General features: G+C 42.8%; 1 protein-coding gene across 5 annotated transcripts in view; it reads right to left on the bottom strand.

Moving 5' to 3' along the window:
* Positions 1-21,701, bottom strand: part of DAB1 (DAB adaptor protein 1) — a 1,108,601-nt gene that overhangs the window by 1,763 nt on the left and 1,085,137 nt on the right. For all 5 annotated transcript variants that reach the window (XM_054691843.1, XM_054691842.1, XM_054691845.1 and 2 more), the window contains 3 exons: positions 14,315-14,863; positions 9,869-9,996; positions 9,389-9,499 (listed from right to left, as the gene is read on the bottom strand). In XM_054691843.1, coding sequence (XP_054547818.1) covers positions 9,404-9,499; positions 9,869-9,996; positions 14,315-14,863 — 773 coding nt within the window. In that variant the 3' untranslated portion in view covers positions 9,389-9,403. The remainder of the gene's footprint in view (positions 1-9,388; positions 9,500-9,868; positions 9,997-14,314; positions 14,864-21,701) is intronic.

Raw genomic sequence — 21,701 nt, 5'->3', positions numbered from 1 at the left:
AAAGTGTCATCCTTCCAGATGTCCCTGCCGCCACATCCTTCCTCTGGGTTACCACCTGCCAGGGCCTGCTGTCCTTTTATATACGTGGAATAGCACAGTAAGTCCTCCATGAATTGGATGACTGAATGAATGATTATGATACAATTTCTAGTTTCTTCGCTGTTTTAATCCCTTTGTCCTAGATACACTCCACTTTGGCTTTCTTCTCTTAAAACCTAATCTAGCAGAATGTGTGACAAGATGATTTATTAAGCAATGAATCTATTCTTTGCCAATGTCTTGAAATGTTGCAAATACTTGTATAAGGCTATATTTCTAACTTTACTGTGTGTTTGTGTTCTGGAAGTGGGGTGGGTGGTGGTGCAAAGTGGTTAACTACATCTACTGGGACAAAATGTTTGCTTTTGCCTATGGGGAGGTACAAAGGTGCACTGTAATCTTCTCTGGGTAGACTTTCATAGCCCATTCTTGTTTCTGGATGCCCTAAGAAGTCAGGTTGCCTTGATCTCACCCTATAATTAGTTCTATTCTAATTTTGGAATCTAATTTATTCAACTGAGAGTGACACCTAAAAACAGAAGAAGACAGCAGGCTCATACAGGGTAATTAATGCCACACTGCATTAACTTTCTGCAGCTGAGATAAATATTCACACATCTCCTGCTTGCCGGAATTTAGCTTCAAATACCCATCACAACAGCGGTAACGACTGCAGTCAACTCTCAATTATCCCCACTAATGAAGGGGAGCAGTGGTGTGGAAAACCCCAAGCAGCAGATAATCCCAAAGTCTGACACTGTGATGCATTATACGTTTTGGCAATAGCTTTACCTTCCTTGTTACAGAATCTTAAGACTGTCAAAGCTAAAGGGGAGCTAAGAAATCATTTGGTCCAGAAATTTCTGACCTGGCTTCTGGCAAGGTCACCATGGGGTCTTCAGGCTATTTTCGATATTCCAAAAGCCCTCAGTGGAATCACACATGAACAGAACATGCTGATGGTGGTTTTTTTTTTATGTATTTGTTTTCTTTGGGTAGAATTGACCACATCTCTGCCCTGCTTTAAATCCTTCAAAGGTTCCCCATCATCCACAGAGTAAGGTCCTATGCTGGACATGTAAAAGGCATTAGTCTCCTAGTCCATTAGAGCTAATAAATACTCGCCCACACCACGAATCAAAACTCAAACTTCGGGTCACATAAATCATGTTTAAGCAATTTTTTCTTTATGCCTCTGCCAGAGTGAGCTTTCTGAGTGGATTTGGTCATGCCAATCTTTTTGAAATAGACTGCCTCCTTATTACCCCAATGATAAAGCAATCCCTTCCAGAAGGCACAGAAGCCCCTTCCAATATGGCTCCATCTTCTACCTTAACCTCTCTTACTTTCTCCTCCTCCTATGCCCAACCTTTCCATAGCCCCCTGATGGTCACCCAGCATGACAGGATTTTCCCATCTCTGAAACTTGGCTCAGGCAATTCCTTCTCCCTTCAGGGAGTCTCCATTCTGCAGCTGGGAGTTCATCCTCTCTACCCAACTCAAATACAAGGGGTTCCAGGATTCTGCAGGTGTCATGGCCACTCAGCTCTGGACTCTGGTGGTGTCCTGTGAAGACTTCTGGCTGCTGCCATGCTCCCTTCTAGGAAATTCTACAGTGAGCACCATTGTGCCTCTCCCATCAGTGCCCACACTCTGAGGAGAGCTTAGAATATGGGCGGGTACTGATCAACAATGGGAAGAATGAGGATTTGAGTGAGTCAATGAACAATCTTCTCTTAGGGAGTTGGCAATACTTATAAATATTAAGTTCTCCAGTCATTTGGCCAGATGAATATTTTCATTTCTAGAGGACAATACACCATACAGTAGAAACTAAAACAAAATCAACTCCCATCAACTTTTGACTTATGTTAAATACAGTGGTTTCTGGGAGAACACAGATGTGGGCACATATTTCTACACTGAAGACCACCAAGTATACCTGTATTTGAACTTGGGTTTGTTACTCATTGCAGCAAGCAAAAGCATGGGGCACCTCTGCAACAGGGGGCAGGAAGGAGCTTATTAAAGGACTGAGGCTTATGTCAGATGTTTCAGGGGAAGATCAGGAGAGTAAGGGTAGGATGGGTAGCATGCTGTTAGGAAGTAATTCTGGAATCTGAGAGGCAGGAAGAGCAGAGCAATGGGGAAGCCAGGAGAGGGGTAAGCTGGGCCATTTTTACAGTTTGGATGACATGAATGTTTGTGGGTTTGTATGTGGCTACCATGTGCTCTGATTTGTGCTGACCCACAGTCACTGAGTGGCTCGCCTGATGCCAATGTTCTGAGAGATGTTCACGTTCAATGGCACACCAGGGCCCCATGGGGCCTGGGCTCCCTCCCAGGTGTCGGTTGCTCTTCCTTACCATCTCGCACTTAGGAGTCCTGCGACCCTCTGCAGGGTACTCACAGCCTCTGAATGGCAGTTTTTCTAATTGGTTACAGGCTGCAATTCTCTCTCTGAGAGGTATGGTGGGGGTTGAAGAAGCAAATATATGTTGATTGTCTAGCACAGAATCTGGTATATAGGAAATACTCCAAAAAAGTTAGGCCCCTTATGTCTGGGTGTGTGGCTTAATCCTCCCTTTGTAGAAGAGATTTTTAAGCCTGATAATCATCTGTAGGTGACTTTCCAAATTGCTTCTCCAACAAAAGACACAGGTGCACCCACAACTGGGCTCTGCTATGAAATCTAACAATGGTGCTAGGTCAGCCGGGGAAAATGCAGAAAGAACATGGGGTTAATCTAAACCGTCTGGTTGCAGGGCCCAGTGGACAACAGACATTCACACATGTTTGCAGACTAAGTATGAATTATGTGCTCACACCTCCAGCAGCTGAGCAGAAAAACAGAATTCGAGTAATAGCGTCAATTTATAGAAAAGTTTAGTCTGTAAAGGACCATCCTGTAGCACCCAGGCATCATTCCAGGGCTGCACCCCAGAAGCGAGGTTCCCCACAGATTGGTAACTTGGCCAAGGTCACTCAGCCACCACAAGGCAGACCAGGATGGTTGTCTTGTTTATTTAGCATCTTGTATGGTGGCTATCTATTTCCCAGCCTTTTTTAAGTCTACTGACTTCTCCACCTTCCATTTATAGAATGCCAAAGCAAGAAGGGCCCTCGGTCAGACAGCTCCTTTCCTGCACAAGCTAATTGAGTCTCCCGACACAAGGGTCATTTTCCCCCAAAGTCTGTAGGAAACAACAGAGAACCTGAGGGAGGTCCAAGGTCTGGACCCCCACTCCTGTTCCTTTTTTGCTACTCGCCCACTATTTACCCCTTAGCTCTTTGTTTCAAGGATAATGGCACATAGTTTCCTATATCACATTATAAAGAGCCCTCTTAAAAGCCACCTAAACGTGCTTATTTTTTACCCAGTTAATTTGACTGCACTAGCCATGGGGCAGTGGTATAGATGCTGGAGCACATGCAGCCAAAAGTGCACCATGCAACCTGCTAGCTGAGTGAGCCTGCCTCTGCCCCATCCTGGGGGCCTGGGGTGAGGTCAGCCAAGCCAGGGGCTGGACTGGAGCAAAGCTTGACTCCCTTAGCTTCTCCCCCTGGGTGAACAACTTTAGCTTCACAGCCTTGTAATGCCAATACTGGGGCTTAGCTCCAAGGGAGTAGAAGGAAGACTGAAGTAACTCAAAGTTCTACCTGAATACATGATTAGGGCCACACAAAATGCATGAGTTTTAGAGCTATAAAGACTCCAGCAATCCTCCTCACTACCTGTATGAACTGAGACAAGTATTTCATCCAGACCTCAGCCTCTTCAGCTGTAAAATGGGGTTTGTAACATCTACATCATATGGTCATAACAAGTAGTAAGCAAGCTCATATAACTAAGGATTTTAACAAGTGGTGGCAGACTTCCTAACCTTTTTATTCAAAGAAAAGGAAAAGCACAGCCTTCTGACCAGTTTCCACCTACAAGTCTGACTTTCAGGGTGGAAAAGTCTTCAAAATACAGGATGGGTTCAGTAATACATTAGGGATTGACACTGCTGCTAAATGCACTTTCTTCCTGGGGTCTCAGGTGCCGAAGCCCACTTGATGTATACAGATGGACAACCTGAGGTCGGGGAGGGGGAGAATCTGCACATGTTCTGATCAACTTTGCATGTCCCCATCAATATGGAGTAAATAGGATGACCTGCCCTGAGTAAGGCCTGGTCATCAGGAATGGGCCTAGATCTCAGATAAATAGTCTTTGGGAGACCAAATGACTGTCCTTTTCTTTGCTGGCTGGAAGCATGGACAGCCTGGGAGAAGGGTGCTGTCGGCAGACCTTATTTGAGGATTGGGTCTTCCATGCCCCAGTTGGGTAACGCCAGGACACTTAGGAAGTTCTGGAATGTCAGAGTTGGAAGTATTTGTGGGTAGTTTACAGAAGAGGAAACCACAGGTCAGAAATTAAGCCACTCGCTTCACATCACACAACAATTGAGCCACACCGTGATTAAGTCAAAGAGAAGCTGCTAACCCAGGCATCCAAGTCCTGTGTGAGTGGTCTTGAATCATTTAATCTGGGTCAGGATTCAAATCCAGTCCCACTGTATGTGAATCTTATGATTTCAGCAAGTCATTAGCCCTTCTACTTCACCTGTCCTATTGGATAAATGGAAATAATAAAAATACAGTGTTCATCTGAGGATCGAATCAAAGATCTTTATGAAAGCAATTTTAAAATATATTTTACTCATAGTAGTAAATTAAAGGCATTGTGATTACCTTCTGCTCACTAGGAATAGTGAGCATGGTCTAAATCAGAGATTATCAAACTGTGGCTCCTGGTCAACTTTGGTGCCTGCCTGATTTCTGTAAATAAGTATTATTGGAACACAACCATGCTCATTTGTTCATGCACTGTCTTTTGCTGTTTACCTGCTGCTACAGTAGAGTAGTTGCAATAAAGTGCCGACATCCCATAAAACATGAACATATCGAGCATCTGGTTTAAAGGATCAATGTCTTCTACTTGGGCCCACAATCACAGTAGGTTAAAACAATGTTGAAATCTTCACCTCTGGTTTGGTTTTCTCCTTGAGCCGCCAGAGTCTTAGATCTAGAAGCCTCCGGTCATCTCTACTTGGATATCTCAAGGCCACCTCAAGTTCCACTGTCCCAACATCAACTTGCCTTCTTTCCTCTCTAGCATGCTGTTCTTTCCTCTTTCCTCTCTAGCATGTGCTCCTTAACACAAAGACTGGCACCCAGATCCCCAAGTCAGAAGTTGGGGGTATACAAAAGCTTGAGTTGAAGCTGATTCTGAGTGCTTTGCCTATGAAATGGACAGATTCTTTTCTGTTTTGGGGGTTCTTTGTTTTAAGGCTCCACTGTTAGGTTCTCCTTAAAATAGAATCGTCATAATAATACCCAATATATGAATTTTACTTTGATAGCTTACAAAGCACTTCATATTCATGATATTTTCTGATTCTGGGATAGTCTAGGGAGGAAGTTGCTGCATTGAGAAATCCATCTATATCAATATGAGAAAACTAGGGTATAAAGGGGTTACATGCTTGCCTAAGGTCATCTATTTGAGGAAACCATAATTCAGATCCAAGTCCCTTGTCCTTAACTCTGCCTTTCTTTCTCTCCCCCACCCCAATCTCCCAATTTTCTTTTTTCCCAAAGCATTTCAAGTTCAGCTTCTTTTTCCCTTGGACACTAGAAATCCATCAGGTAGCATTTCTTATATCTTGGGTTCCCATTACAAAGTTTGGTATAAAAAATAGCAGCAACTTATTATTTATAGCAGTTTCTATTGTTATTTAGGCAGAGCGAACAAACAACTCACTATTGTTACAGATGCTACTTTGACTTGACAGCTGGGAAAGTCTGACAGGCAGTTTATTTACTTAGTCATTTAACCAAATAAATGTTTTCATTTTTCTTTCATCTCCTCAAAAGCTAACATTTCACCCTTAAAATTGCTCCAGCAACACATCAGTGAAGTATAAATTACCTGCCATCCCCACAACAGTCATTATAATATTATTTTGGTTCTTTTTTGCCCCCGTTGACATGGTCTTTCAAAGATATGTGATTCTCCCAGAAGCACGGATCTGGGAAAAATGGGGGAGTGGGGATAAAATAATTGAAGATAGTTCCCTTTATTGTTAAAAAAGAAATACTGTTTGAGATTGGCCCTGAAGTTTCTACTTGTGAAAACTGAGTCTGTTGGCTTCCTTTTACTAGCATGTGATATGGCTTTAACTTATCAACAGTGTCACTTCTGTCTACTCAACTGTGTGGGTATTTCTAACAAAAAGCAGCTGGATAAAATGTTTCCAGGTGATAGGAAGGATGGGAATCCTACTTCTCAACTGGAGGAGGTAACAGAGCTATGGATGTGACTATCCTGCACAACATTCCTCCTCCAAATGTCTAGAAAGGCACTAGAAATTGAAGTCAGTACATTTCCTGTTGGGTGGAAGGGTGAATGAGATGACAACAGAAAGAGCAGGGGTAGCTTATGCTGCTGTTGATGGAGGGCACAGAAAGTTCACTTGAAATTCCCTCCTGGGTGTTTTAGGGACTATGTCTGCAAGGCTGGCATCGGTTGCATCGGTTGTATGATTGCCAAGTGAGCTTTGAGAGGCAGAAAATTGCTTCATTGAAGATTACAGTCTATGGGGGCCTGCCTGGTGGCCGAGGGGTTAAGTCTCAGGGCTATCAATTCAATCCCTGGCCAGGGCGCTAACCCACATACGGTGCAGCAGACTGCTCCTGTCTTGCACACTGCTCCCCTTGGCAGTGTATTTCAGTAGATCTGCCTGTTCTGCTCCCCACTCTGTCTCTGGTAAATCCTCTTACCCGCCAGTACCCTAGTTCTTATATGCATAGTAAATAAATAAATCTTTTTAAAAAAAAGATTACAGTTTAGCCTTCCTTTAGAGCTGGGAGTTACTTATCATGATTTACATGTAAGTCTAAGACTGTTCATGTTTTAGAAGTTAGAGGTGGCTTGTGAGGCCCAGATTGAGGTGTTTCTGATTATGGGCTAGGGGATTCCAGATAGCTAAAAAGTGGGGTTTTTCTTCTTTTCCCCTAAAGCTATCTCATGGCATACTGAAAATTAATTATCTGAAGATAAAAAGTATGAAGCAAACCCTCCCGGTCAATGGCCCTGGGCCCTTATGGTAATTTTTTTCTTTTTTTTTTAAACATACGGGCTAAACAAAAAATTCAAGAAAATAGGGAACCAAAATTTATTCAGCATACACATCAGTGATGGTGATGATGATGGTGGAAGTGGTGATGGCAGCTAATATTTATTGGCTGCCTTCTCCACATCAGACACTGCTGAGAGCTCCAAACATATCACCGCCTCATTTATCCCAAACGCTGGGAGGGTGCTACCTTTCATCCTTATTTTTCAAAAAAAAATGCAAGATTATTATGAAAATCCATCAGGATCACATAGTGAGTGAAGGAAACAGATTCTCAACTCTGTCCTTCCAAACACAGAATTTTAGCTAAGTTTTAAGCTAACTGCCTGTCTTCATGCTAGAGACCCAACATACGCTATCTCAGTTAATATGATAGGTAACATAAGCCCTTGCTAGCAGATGAAGACACAAAAGAAATTTTGGTTTTTGCCCAAGATTTGCCCAAGATTTCTTGTGATTAGTAGCTTAGCTAGAATTTGAACTCCAGTTCCAAATCCTAAGCTCTTCTCACTACACCATGCTACGTCCACTTACAATTCATCTGTGGCCTGGGGTTCTGGGTGGAGCATCCAGTGTAGAATGAGCTGAAGCCTGTTGAGACAGTTCAGCTTGTGCAACTGTCTCAAGCTGAACAGGCTCAGAAAGATGAGAGTTTGATACATAGATCTGCAAATGGTGTAAGTCATCTTGTTTTTTAGAAGAACTTCAATTTTAGGATGATGTTTACTGTTATCCTGATGAATGGCCCTTGTCACCTCCGCTTCATTCATCAAATTTTTCAAGGCAAGGTTGAGCACATTAAATAAAATATACACAAGGGGTAGAAAACCTCTTGGGTAATCTTCCCAAGGATTCCAACCATAATCCCCAACTTTTCTCTTTCCTACAACATTGACATTGCCTTTAATTCACTGGCTCCCCAAATAGCTTTGCAAGGCTGAATTTTCAGATGAGTATTCCATGATTCTGTGGGGGCATAATGTATTATTATGTGTTGCTTTACTGATAAAACGTAGCAACACAGAAGGTATGTTATGTTCTTTCATCCTAAAATCTATTAATAAATGCACTTTCAAAACACTGCATTTATTTTCAATAGCAGTCAAAATAACTTATATGTGAACTGAGAATGATTCCAAGGTAGCCTCAGAACCCATTTATGAATGGTGAAAACTATTTACCATTTTAATGGTTCTGACCATGCTGTTCAGGAGTAAAAAAGGAGCTCTGTGGGGACAGCCTTGCTGTCCTACACATTCATGGACAACCGGGCAAGTATCTGAAAATTGAACACATTTGTCAAGGAGTGACCTTAGAAATCACATCTAGGTAACAAGGTGTACTTCTGCCTCCTGAGAAGGTTTGCTTCATCAGCTCCTCTTTCTTTCAATCAAATCAGATGTATTGAAATTCAAGTGTCAAAAGCCACTTGTGGTAAATGTAACTACACCTCTCTCAAAGTAGCTGCTGATGGAATCTGAAGTGGTTGGGTGGCAAACCACGCTGCAGAACAGATGCTGATGGCAGCGCCTCAGAAGCAAAAGTTACATGTCGTTGGGCTTTGAATTTCACTTTCACATCAAAGGATTTGGGACCCCCAAGCCTCTGCCCCTGGCTGGATGAAATGGGCTAGCCTCCACGACCTTACATCACTACTGATCTTATTTCAAGCTTTGTTTTGTTTCCTAGTCTGGCTCCTCAGCGTGTTTACTTGGTGACCTCTTTATATCTGTGGAGTGTAGGCAAATGCAGTGACACCTCCTTTAAAAGATGAAAGCACCTGGACCACATCTCACCGGGAAATAATCAGGGTGGGAAGAAGGTGTCCATCTCAGAATGGGGATGCTTTCAGAAACCGAGTCCACCTTAGGTAGTACTGACCATGCCATATTCCACTACTGCTACCCACCCAGAACATGTCACTGATAAAAGACTAGGATGATTCCCCACTCCTCACTCCTACCTCCCAATACATGTCAAAGGTCATGCAGCCATGAGGACAAACAAGGTGAAAGACAGACATCAGGCAAGGAAAGATGACCCAAACATCAGGGAGATGGCAAGCAAGGGGAGATGGTGGAACACTGAGAATATGGCTTCCGAACAAGCGAGAGGCAAGGCAGATGGCTTAAAGGTGAAGGAGATTAAAAAGGACAGATACCTACCCAGACCTGTGCTATCTAGCTACCGGCCTGTGGACTTATATTATCACCACTGGGCTCCCCACTGGGCTCACCAAATGGATCACTGTTGGATGAGGCCTGTGATCCATCAGGCTAGAACACAAGAAGATAACACTTTTTTTCTTTTTTCTTTTTCAACAATTGACAATATAAGACATATAAGCTGGGCATATTTTCATGCACGCATATTATCAGTTACTTTAAAGGATGCAGCAACTTCACATAGAGGATGCCACACCCACAAAGCAAGAACTTGTAGTAACAGAGTAATAAAAGGACAAAGGTTTTTAGCTGCTCATTTGAACGTAAAGAAAAAGCCCCTTTAGTAGCCCCTTTAGAACTTAAAAGTCTGAGCCAGCATTCATTTCTTTATAGTTTTTTTCTCATGCATTGTCCATATCAGACATAGATGTTTTAATTTTAAGGAAAAATAAAAGCAGAAAGAACAAAGCGGTCACTTACAGCTTCTTGCTCTTCACTTTTGCTGGGACTTTCAAAGCCCTCTTCAAAGATGTCATCTGTGGTGGGATCGCTGGCATGGGATGCAGAGGATTTGGATGGAGAGCTCTGTCTAGGGGCTGGAGTTGGAGCTACATGGAGACCAGGCAAAGAGAGGAAACATTATAAGTCTGACTGTGGCTAGTTACAGGCCACAGAAACCTCAGAGATCTGGTTATGTTCGGGTCAAATCACAGAACTTTTCTCACCACACCCCAAATCCCTAAGGAGAACAACTTCATATTCTCTGCACATATTTTTTCTTGTAGCCTCACACCCAGGAGGTAAGGAAGGAGCAGGTCCACATGCCTGGCCAAGGCAGGGGCTCAAAGAAGGGCCCCTGGGGTAGCAGTAACAGCAGTCACATCTGGGCACTTGTGAGAAATGCAAATTCTTGGACCCCCACCCCGGGCCTAGTGAATCAGAAACTCAGATGTCTGCACACTCAAGTTCAGAGCCACTAAGTTGTAGTTTTTCCTTTACCCTCTCTTTTTAAATATCATTTAATTTGTCTAAAAAGGGAAACATGATCAGAGGACAGTGGTTTATACTTGAGTACCTTCTATGTGTCAGACACAGTCAGGAATTTTTCAGACAGTACTTATAACCCTCAAAGAGGTAGAAATACCTCTGTGAGGCAGGGGCTATCCTCATTTTACAGTTAAGCACAATAGCTCAAGGCAACACAGAGGCAACTGGTAGGACCAGGTCTTGTATCCTGGCACGCAGTAGGCATTTGTAAATACAAACTCAAGAAAGAGCGTCTCCAAGATCTGGGGAAATGGATACAGTTGATAGCAACTTCACAGCTAGCACTTTACCCCCATTCCATAAGGATATGCATTTCCTGCCCTGCCCCCCCCCCCCACATTTTCCTTGTTTCATTTGTTCCAGAGGTTTATAACAAATACACCAATTGAAGCTACTGTTACTCAGATAATTTCTGTTTTGGCATTGAAAATTGAAATACAGTCACTGGCTCAACCCTAAGTGAGCTACCCCTCACTTGGGGTTTGATTTAGTAGTTGAATTCCAAATGCCATCAATAAGGTCTTCTACTGTAACTGTCCAGAATTTACAAAATCTGGCTCCTTATCAGACAGTGAGTGGTTATAACATGTGGGGAGTAACTTTTGCTTGATGAACCTATTTTAGAATAGTGGTGTCATTTACTGTAGGCCAGGAGTTAAGGCACTGTGCTAGGCACTCTGCATTCACCATGCTCTTAAACAAAAACACTACAAGGTGGTATTCACCTATTGTTTCTTTCTGATGAATGCAGGGCAGGCTAGGAGGTGAAGTGACCTTCTCAGGGTTAACACTGCTATGAGCAAGGAGCTCTGGAATTTAACACGTCTGTCTGACACTCGCCAACTATGCTTTCTTATTTCTTTTTGAGGTTTAATTTTGTTCTAACTAATGCCATTCAAAATATTCTAAAGGAGATGCTGATGAATAAGAAGATATAAATATTGATTTCATTCATTTTCTTCAAAATAAGAGAAATGAAGTTTTTTTGTAAAATTTAAAAGGCAGTCAGTTTTGTTTCATGAGATGATTATGGAACAAATTATAGTTGGTGTGAGAGAGATAAGCCATAAAAAAACACCCTGATACATGGTGGATGTTTAATAGATTTTAGAGCAAATGGGTTTCTGAACAGTGCTGGAAGGGGTTTATTGCTTACTACAGGCTGAGAACCTGGAGCTGCCAATTCTGAGAGGTATACAGCTCATACTTACAGGATAAAATCAAGGGGAAGCAAAACTGAGTTTATGTGAGTGTCTTCATCTTCAAAAGGTATTATAGACTACCTCTATTCTCTAAAACAGGGTTCTCACAAAAACACTAATTTGCAATAAAAATAAAACTATGTTAATATAATTAATATAACATAATCCTATGTTTATTGCAGCACAATTTACAATAGCTAAGATATAGAAACAACTCAAATGCCCCAAAACAGATGAATGGATCAAGAAATGTAGTATATGTACACAATGGAATATTACTCAGCAATCAAAAAAGAGAAACTCATGCCATTTGCAACAACATGGATGGAGCTGGGATATGATAAGTGAAATAAGTCAGAAAAAGGTAAGTATCGGATGGTTTCACTTATATTCATAATATAGGGAAACAAAACAAAGCATCAGGAAAGAGACAAATCTAGCAAGCTGACCATAGATCTGAGGCATACATACAGCAGGAGAGAGGGAGAGAGAGGCATCAAAACAGGGGAGGGAAAAGCACAAGGGACTGTGGAGATAGATCACGGGTGCGGAGGTGGTGGGAGAACTATGCGGACTACACCTGAGGGGAGAAATCGAATATTGTACAAAAATGAAAATGGTGTAAGAATATAAACTAATTTAATTTGAAAATAATAAAATAGGGGTTCTTAACTTGCGGGAATTTCATATTCAGGAGACATTTGGCAACATTCTGGGTTATTTCTGGTGGTCCGGACTGTGAGGAGAGGATATATGCTACTGGCATGTACTGTGCACAGGCCAGGGATGCTGCTCAATGTTCTCTGGTGCATAGGAAAGCCTTGATTGTCCCGGGAAATCATCAGTGCCAAGATTGCATACTCTGCTCTAAACCTCAACAGTAACTGAATTCCTATGTTTCCTTCTCTATTTTTCCCAACTGCCTCCCATGTGCACTAGACACTCGGTGAGGAATGCAGGAACAATTAAGAATAGTCCCTGTCCTCAGAGTATGTAAACTTCTTTCTTTTATTTGAACTGGCATGAAAGCCCACTGAGAGAGAGGCACTTGTTTTTAAAACAAGGCTTGCTTATATATGCAAGGCTATCATTTCTTTAGCATTTCATTTTTTCTTCACTGAAACCCCGTGAGTTGGAGTTAATAGAGATGCCCCCACTGTGTAGATCAGATGGCCTGGTTGGAAATACATTGTTTATACACATAGAAGGCATTCATTTTCAGAACAGCATCGTGAAGCTGGCTGAAACGACACTATCTAATTGTGTTAACATTAGATGTGTTTTTGGGACAATTCACGGTATTGGCCAAGCAGTGATCCGTATCATCCGTGACAGTAATGAAAACGCCAAACTCATTGTTCCACGAGCCTTTTCTTTCCCCTTATCAATTGTCAAGGCAGCTGCATCACCAGACACCTTCCCTGAAGGGTGTCGACCAAGCATATGTGTGCTCAAGTGTGTCTGGGTTCTGATTCGCTGTATGGTTCCAGTTTTCCAGATGCTTTCTGTAGAAAAGTGAGCCAGGGCAGACTCACTGAATGCCCAAAGTAGGAGGAAGCTCACTGCTCATTCACCCCAACTCACTTCTTTCACCTGTGACACTGTGAAGATTAAGGCAGTCACGCTTCTCAAAAACAGGTTGTGGCTGAGGAGCCAAGATGAGACCCTTGGTCCAGAGCTCTGCAAAGAACACCTTCATGAGCAATAATGATGGTAAAACGCCTCAAACTCCACAAGGTATAGAATGTTTTTTTCCATGACTTAGTGAATCCTTTCCATAACCCTTAGATTAAGGTAGATGAAGAAACCGAGTTTCATCAAAATAAAATGGCTTGCCACAGGCACAGAACTCATAAGGAATGAACCTGCTCTCTGGTTTGCAGTGAGAGTGTTCTGCTATAGCCCATCTTCTTTTGTCCTTGACCACCAGAAGCTCAGAGCTGAAATCTGGTTTCAACAATGAGTCTTGTGGATGCTCATCTCTGACCTAACTTTCCTCCTGGCCTTAATGTTCTGCTGTTTTTTTTTTTTTTCCCTTGTTGCTAGACTTTGAAAAAATTGTATTATTTTTATTGGTGTAACATTGTTTTACGACACTTTATAATTTAGGGGTGTAGGTTCACCCCTCTTCAGATGTATATTACCCCACCCACCACCCAGGCACCCATAAACCTCCACATAGTCCATTGGGTCTCCTTCCCCTTGTTAGTAAAAATACTAACATTTAAAAACTTCATATTTACCATCCCTTTTTGTTTCAATTATGTCATTGCAGAAATTTGTATGCTGTAGCTGTGTACATATAAATGAATGAATGAGCAAAAGAACAAAAATGTAAAAGACAGAGGGACATGGTGGAAAAACAGCAGATTTGTATTCAATTCTATCATTTTTCTCTATCTCTTTGCCCTTGAACCTCACTTTAATTTTCCGTTAAACTAGTTTAAAAACAATACTTGCCCTAAGTATGGCCATGAGAATAAAAATACTAAACAGAAGGCATCTGGCGATGGTCCCTGCATTATAATTGAACCCCCAAATTGGAAGCTATTTTAATTATTATCTAAACAAAGAGGTCTGTTGAATGTAACTAGATGAGTCCTGACTCCAAAAACCCAGTCTCCAGAAACAAAGCTTGGCACTTATTGGGTTTATGTCTCCAAAGCAGGATACTCACGTGAGTTGGTCGATGGTGTGGTAGAAGTCACAGGGGTCAAATTTAACTGGGAGATGTCAAAGTCATCACAGTCATCTGTATCCTGTGCCACCCCGACTTTGTTGAAGTAACTGGAGAAGGCCTCTGAGGTACAGGTGAGGGAGGGTTGGTCGGGTTTGCGAGAGGGCACTGGCGGAGGCTGGGCCATCTGGAAATCCTTAAACATTTCTTTCCCCATTTTCTGCCTGGGCTTGTCGGTCTGTGGACTTGACCTGGCGGAGTCACCCGTGGCTGGGACAGTCGCAAGGGGGGTGAGGGGACCTTGGAACATGGCGGCTGGCAAAGGCATAACAGTTTGTGTGGGCATGAAGGCGGCTGGCGGAAACTGCCCGGCCACAGCTGGCCAGGGCTGCTGAGTGGCAGGGAAGAGACCCGGCTGGCCCCATGCGATGGGCTGAGCCCCCGGCATCACCTGAGTGACTGGTGGCTGAGCACCCATGGCGATCTGCTGCTGGACGAGGGGCTGCTGGCCCCAGAAGGATGGGAGGACGGCGCCCATTGCAACATAACCTGGAAGCATGGAAAAAAGAGTCAGACATCTTGGGTACAAATAACCTGTGGGTGAAATGACTGCAAACACTGCTGAGTGCCGCTGTGTGCTGGGGATGAGGCTGAAAAGACAACATGGCACGAGTCCCTCTGTCACAGAGCTGGTCTTCTAGGCAGGCAAAAACCTTTTAAAAAAGTAATTATGTATGCACAAAAGAGCTGGGGTGCAAGCCAGAGGTGTGGGGGATGGGTGGGTGAGAGGATTCACCAGAGACAGAGTGAGGAGCAGAACAGGCAGATCTACTGAAATACACTGCTGAGGGGAGAAGCAGGCGAGACAGGAGAGGTCTGCTGTGCCATGTGGGTCAGCTCCCTGGCTGGGATGGAACTCATGCCACAGAGCCTGCCAATAGCTTTATAGTGTTGAGACTTACTTAACCCCTTGTGCCACTAGGGAGGCACAGCAGGGAAAACCTCTTTAAGGAGAGGATTCATACACAGAAACCAGAATGGAGTGAGGGAGCGAGCCAGGCAAAAACCTGGGGGATGGTAACAATAATCATATTTCTACATTTGTTAAAGGTTTAAAGGGCAGTGAGGCTCAGTGGAAAGGACTGGAGATCAGCATAGTCTGGTTGGAGTCTTGCCTCCCTTCTTGCTAGACTGAGGACATTTCTGACTGCTCAGGCTCACTCAGAGTCAATCTCTTTGTTGTAAAACCAGGTTATAACATCTTTTTTCTCAGCATCAAAGCAGGGTGAAAAGTAACAATCTGAACACTGGCATTTTAGAGGCCTAGGTTAACATTCAGACTGCCAATTCTTGGAATTTGGGGGGAACTTCTGCTCTGTAAGGCTCTATCTTCTTATGTATAAAATGGGCAAAAAAACCCTTCTGCTTCGTGGGGCTGGTTTAAAGATTAGTGGAAATGACACACTGAAGGCATGGACTACTCCACCTGACAGTGACCATACAGCAGATGTTAGCAAGTTGTATGACTTGAATGAGAGAGCTGATGAAGTACTTACTACTTTGCTTATATCTATAAGAGAAGTGAATGGTAGCTATATGTATTATTATGCATTGTTTCTCTATGATGATGATGGTGCCAATTTTAGAGATTAAAATAATGTTGGTTACTGCCAACTCTGGAGCACCGGCACAGTGGTATAGGTTGGACCCTGGAAATCCCCAGGAGGGTGCACTCATCTACTGATACATTACATCATAATTGTTTGATGTATGAGTCTTTTTAAAAGGCACCTAGGTGACACATATAATAATAATGACAATTTCCACTTGTTAAATGCCTACCATGTGATAGGTACAGTATTAAGTTCTTTACATCTTCACAATATCCCTGCAGGGCAGGTATTAATATCTCCCATTGGGGGATAAAGAAACTGGTACTCAGAGAGGGGAAAATGTACCTTGTTCAGGGTCACACAGCTGGTACAGTGGTATTGGGATCTGAGCTGAGGTCATCTTTCCCCACCCACCAGTGTCATATGCTGTGTCAAACTGTCTCGAGCAGATGGCCAGGGCCCACTTCCGATCCTAGCAAGGTGTATGCACCTAGTCTAGTTATCAAGTCTAGCACATTGCAAGCCTGGAGGAATCTTCCATGGGTTTCTAGTGGTCCCCACCCTCCTTAGGAGCCAGACTACAGAAGATAAATGACCATCCCAGAAAGTGCAGCGGGTAGAGAAGTTAGCCTTGCATGGCCTCTCAGAACAAGCCTTTTCACTGCAATCTCTTTATGATTATTCAAATGTTGGGCTTTGATTTATATGGAATTCACAGTTTTAATGGATTTGTTTTTTTCAAGAATATAACAGCCAGGCATATTGAGGGAAGACTGTATTTTGTTTCATTTAAAATACTCTAAAGAGTTGTTCATCATGGGCCTCCCTGGTGGCCTAGGGCCTAAGTCTCAATGCTACCACCATGATGGCCTGAGTTCAATCCCTGGCCAGCGAGCTGACCCACATGGCATAGCATACCTCTGCTGTCTTGCCCGCTGCTCCCCTCAACAGTGTATTTCAGTAGATCCGCCTGTTCTGCTCCCCACTCTGTCTCTGGTGAATCCTCTCACTCCTCCACCTCTGGCCTACACCTTAGTTCTTTCACACAAAAATAATATCTTAAAAAAAAGAAAAGAATTGTTCACTACTTTGGGAAATCCTGGTCTCTGACAGAAATGCTTCTCACGGTGTTTGTGCCAATAGGCCACACCTACATCAACCTGACCCTGTGATTCTATTTCTAGGGATACATACCTGACTACTTAGACTGTCTTACAGTGTGGCTGTACCTGGGTATTTCCTCATTGAAACTCATATCTTTTCATTGTGAATTAACTTTCTTCCATTTCTTCTTTAGAATACAGTTGCAGCATTATATTGATTTTTGAAAAACTGTGTAGGTAGATTGTATCATCCATGAATTTCATTTCAAGATATTAAAGAAAACATTACAACTGCTCATTTGTGAAAAGGGGGCACTGGGGCATTGTGAAAAAGTGGAGATCTGCCCACGGATCTTCCAACTGCCCCAACCCAGACGCTCATTTTGGTGAATGAACAGGAAGCTTCAGCCTCTAGTTAGCCTAGTTTTTGCTTTGCTTCCATCTCACGTTCCTCATTGCCACCAGAGGACTGTTCAAAAATGCAAACATAATGCTTCATTGTTTTGAGTATAAGGCCCCCATGTCTTAACTCGGCTTAGGAACCTTTGGGGTCTGCTCCTTCCCACCTCTTTATCCGTCTTTTCAATTCGTATTCCCACCAGCATCTTTCCCTGATGCAGGTGCAAACAATGCGGATCCTGCTCTCTCCTCTCTGCTGGGTCACCAGGCTGGCAAGCCATCCCCCACTTTCTCACATGGCTGCCCCTTATTAATGTGTGGAGACTTCACCCAGCATCAGTGAAGTGGACCCCTTCCTGCTCCTCTAGCCCTGGGGGGCTGGCGCCCATGTTCATCTCTCTCATGGCACATGTCGTATTGTGTTGCAACTGCCTGTTCTCTTCCCTCATTAGACTAGAAACCACCTGCTAGAAGGAACCTTTCACATCTCTCTCTCCCCTCTGGGTCTAGCATAATTTTCAGTATACATCAGCTGCTCTGTAAATGCTGTAGGCTGGGGAAAAGCTCTTTAGAAAGGTGAATGAGTCATCGTGGAATAAATGCTGTCACTGCACTTTTCTAAGTGTACAATTAAACTCCAAGATCTGTAAGTGCTCTGATCTCTGATGAGTCTACTCTTGGTGGCAGGTTCCCCACCCCCCACATCTTTTTTTTCTACAAGGAACCAACAGATGGGCTGTGCACACTCTTCTGGAGAGAGCTATTAGCATGTCTCTCTGGCTTCGTGCCATCTGCTTCAGACCAAAGTACAATATTCAAAAGAAAAAAATAGGCAGCACAGGGTAATTGGGTATCATGTTTGGGAACCTGTGAGCCTCACTCACCTTTCCTGGGGGGGAATCCCTGAGCCTGACCTCTCTTCACTACTGTGAGCTACAGCTCCCTGGCCACATGGCAGTGTGCGTGCCTGAAGGGACACTCAGTGGTGGGGCTGCAGGAACACTGGCCATGGGAAGCCACTTGGTGGTTGCCACTGCAGTCACTTAACAGCTTAGTAACCATTTACTCATTAATGTTCAACAGCAGAAGGAGGAGGTGCCAAGGAGCATCTGTTTATGTCACTGGGTTCAGATCAATCATAAATCTCCTTGCTGTGAAGTAAAAGGAAACACCTGCATTACTGCCTTGCATTTAGTTTTTTTAAAAGTGTTGAAAATTGCAATTTATAAGCAGATGCTGGCACCTGGGGATATCCTTATTATTTGAAAAAAGAAAAAATAGACTAAAATGTAGGAGAAACACTGAAAATTAAGGGACTCCCTGACATTTATAATAACTTGGATGGTATTTTTCAATGACATTGTTTCATTTGATTGAGTCATTCATTCAAAAAGGGCCCTACTGGGTGCCAATCACTGCTTTAGTTTCTGGAAATGCAGCAAAGCATGAAATAGTAGTACATAAATAAATACATAAATAAATAAACCCTTGCCCTCGAGAGCTTACCCTTTTTAAAAGCTGATCCTTGCAACAAGCCCCCAGAAACTGCAGTATAATGAGGGGGGTTGATGCAGCTACCTATGGCCTAGGTAGCAGGCTCAGGGCTCCTGATGAACAGGGTGCAAACATTTGTGGGGTGCTTACTTGTGTAAACACAGCCAGGAACTGTTGTAAATGTTCTGCTTCATGAATTAACCTGAGGTAGAATTATTGTCATTCCCATTTTACAGGTAGGTTTCCTGAAGTTCAGAGAGATTTAGCTGAGTATCACTATGCAGCTTGCTCATGGCAGAGGTCTATATTCACACCCAGTACATTCCCCACGGCCTCACCCCAACCCCATCCTATGCTACCATGTGCAGCTAAGAGACCAAAGGCCAAAACTTAATACACACATTTGAAAAGCATTCCAAGAAAGGTAAAGGAAAAAATATAGTAGGTCAAGGCATATTTTCTTCTACTCAGAAATCAGAGTAATAATGATAATAACAATAATAGCATTTTCTATATCAAACATCTATAATGTGCCAGAGTATTTCAAGGCACTTAACTTTATGCTCTCATTTAGTTCCCATGCTATTATTGCAAGGTAAGTATTATTTTTAACTTGATTATGAAAAAAAAAAACCACAAAAAAAACAACAAAAACCTCTGGTTCTCACAGGCTAAGTAACTTGTTCAGCAGTCTAAAGCTTATATAAAAAAAAATGGCTAAGCCAGCACTCAAACCCAGCCCATTGGATACAAAATCCTCTAGCTTCCCATCCATCATCCTGTGTGGCCCCGTCCATTTCCTTGTCTCCCCATCGCTGACTGGGGGGGCTTGGGGTGAGTCACTGTAGAGTCAATAGCTGCAGAGGCATGTGAGGTCAGTTAAGGGAGGGCAAAGTTCTGAGCTGAACACCAACAGAAGCCAGTTCTTTTCCTCAGCATATCTTAAGCAGAGGGGAAAAAGTATGATAATGGAAATAATTTTAGCTTGATGTTCTAAAAATTGAGATTTGGAGGTAATCTATCAGTTTCTTCCTCCCTCCCTCCCTCCCTTTCTCTCTCTCTTAGAAACTAAAGAACACAAATCTGGATGTGCAAAAGGGCTTGACTCATATGCAACATGGCAGGTCAAGACTGAAATACAGGTCTTCAAAACCCTCAACTGGCACAGGCTGGGGAGGAAGCCTGGAGCAGGGCCTTCTGGAATTGCCTTTAACCAGTTGTTAGGGCTGGCAGACACAGGAGATGGCCGTGGTCCTACACTCTCATTTACAGAACAAGGAATGGAGACTCAGAGGGGACGGGCCCCTCCTCTGCCTGTGCTACTCTCGACTCTCTTGTGTCTCCTTCTCTTGTCCTTCTAGTCTGCTTACATGTCACTTTCGCATGGACCCTTTCAGACTATAACCTCCATTTCTATCTCCCTTCCGTTCCCCATGCTCTGCTCTACATGTTCATCTGTCCGTAACACACCATTTTCTATCATATCACATAAGTTACTTATTTTTATGTTGTTTCCTGTCTCCCCAGTAGAAAGGAAGCTCTCTCAGGTGGGAGTCTGTTGGTCTCAGTAGTTGAGAGTATGTTCAGCACCTAAAGTAGCACCTGGCATAGCGTGAGCACTCAGTGGCTATTTATACAATAAATAGGCCTGCAGATTAGGAAGTTTGGGGTGTAGGGTTCCCATCATCCATACCAGCATATTTTCATGGATCAAATAATGGGGACAAAGGATGGATATTACAAACAAAAGGCTGAGGGCACAGTGGACTCATTTCCACATTTATTATTTAAAAAGATACATTCTATTACATTTTTTCCCAAGGAATTTTTAAATATCTATTTTAGGTAAGGGAAAATTTTAAATATCTATTTTAGGTCATCACCACTGCCCCATTTTAGAGATGGGTAAAACAGGATCAATTGGAAAGCTGAAATTTAGTTATTAAGTGAATTTCTAGGCTACCTGCAGGTTGTAAATTGTAATTTAGATCCTTGGGCTCAGAATGAATAACTGCAACTACTTCAGAACAGAGTATGAATTTTTAATTCACTTTGAATAACAGCAAGGTTTATATTTGGTGGCAAGAATTTGCTTCTAACACTATGTAATTAAAGGTAATTATTTATAGAAAAAAATGCAAGAAGATTTGTATTCTAAAATATTCAAACTCTGCTTTCTATTTATAAGAATAAAGTAGAAAATGAAAGATGAAGCCACAGATTTCAAATATGTACTTAGAAAAAGAAATACAACTCTATTTATGGCTCCGTATATGTACCAAGCAGAACTAATGTCCCTTTGGCTATGTCCAAGTGGAGGGTACTGCCTGCACGGGGTGAGTGCCACATGCCATGGAAACCAGTCAAGAAGTCCGTGATCCCAATTTTTAACTCATCTGCAGTACTGTTACTATACACACATGCATACATATACATATACATATGCATACATATACATATTACCCAGTTATAAAAGTAGTATATACATGTTAAAGAATATTTGGAAAATAGAACAAATACTTCTAAATCACTAACAGCCCAACTCCCTCTCATTTCACTCTGTAGAGGTTTGCTGTCTCTTAGGTTTTCTCTTTGTGTGAAGAAACTCCCTTCCCTGGCTCTACACCAAGTGAGGCAGGTTCCTGCTATCAGTCATACCTCAAGAGATCTGTGGACATCCCCAACTCACCACCTTCCTTCCTTCTGGCTGAAATGAACAGGAGGAAATGAACTTGCACTGATTTGTTGTGCTGTGTGTAGCAAAGCCAAACTCCCTAA

The sequence above is a fragment of the Talpa occidentalis genome, unplaced genomic scaffold (genome assembly GCF_014898055.3).
Source record: "Talpa occidentalis isolate TD23 unplaced genomic scaffold, MPIMG_talOcc4v2.1 talOcc4.9, whole genome shotgun sequence".
In the NCBI taxonomy this organism is placed as follows: Eukaryota; Metazoa; Chordata; class Mammalia; order Eulipotyphla; family Talpidae; genus Talpa; species Talpa occidentalis.
Note: the sequence above shows the minus strand (reverse complement) of the source record. Positions and strands in the feature narration are given on the sequence as shown.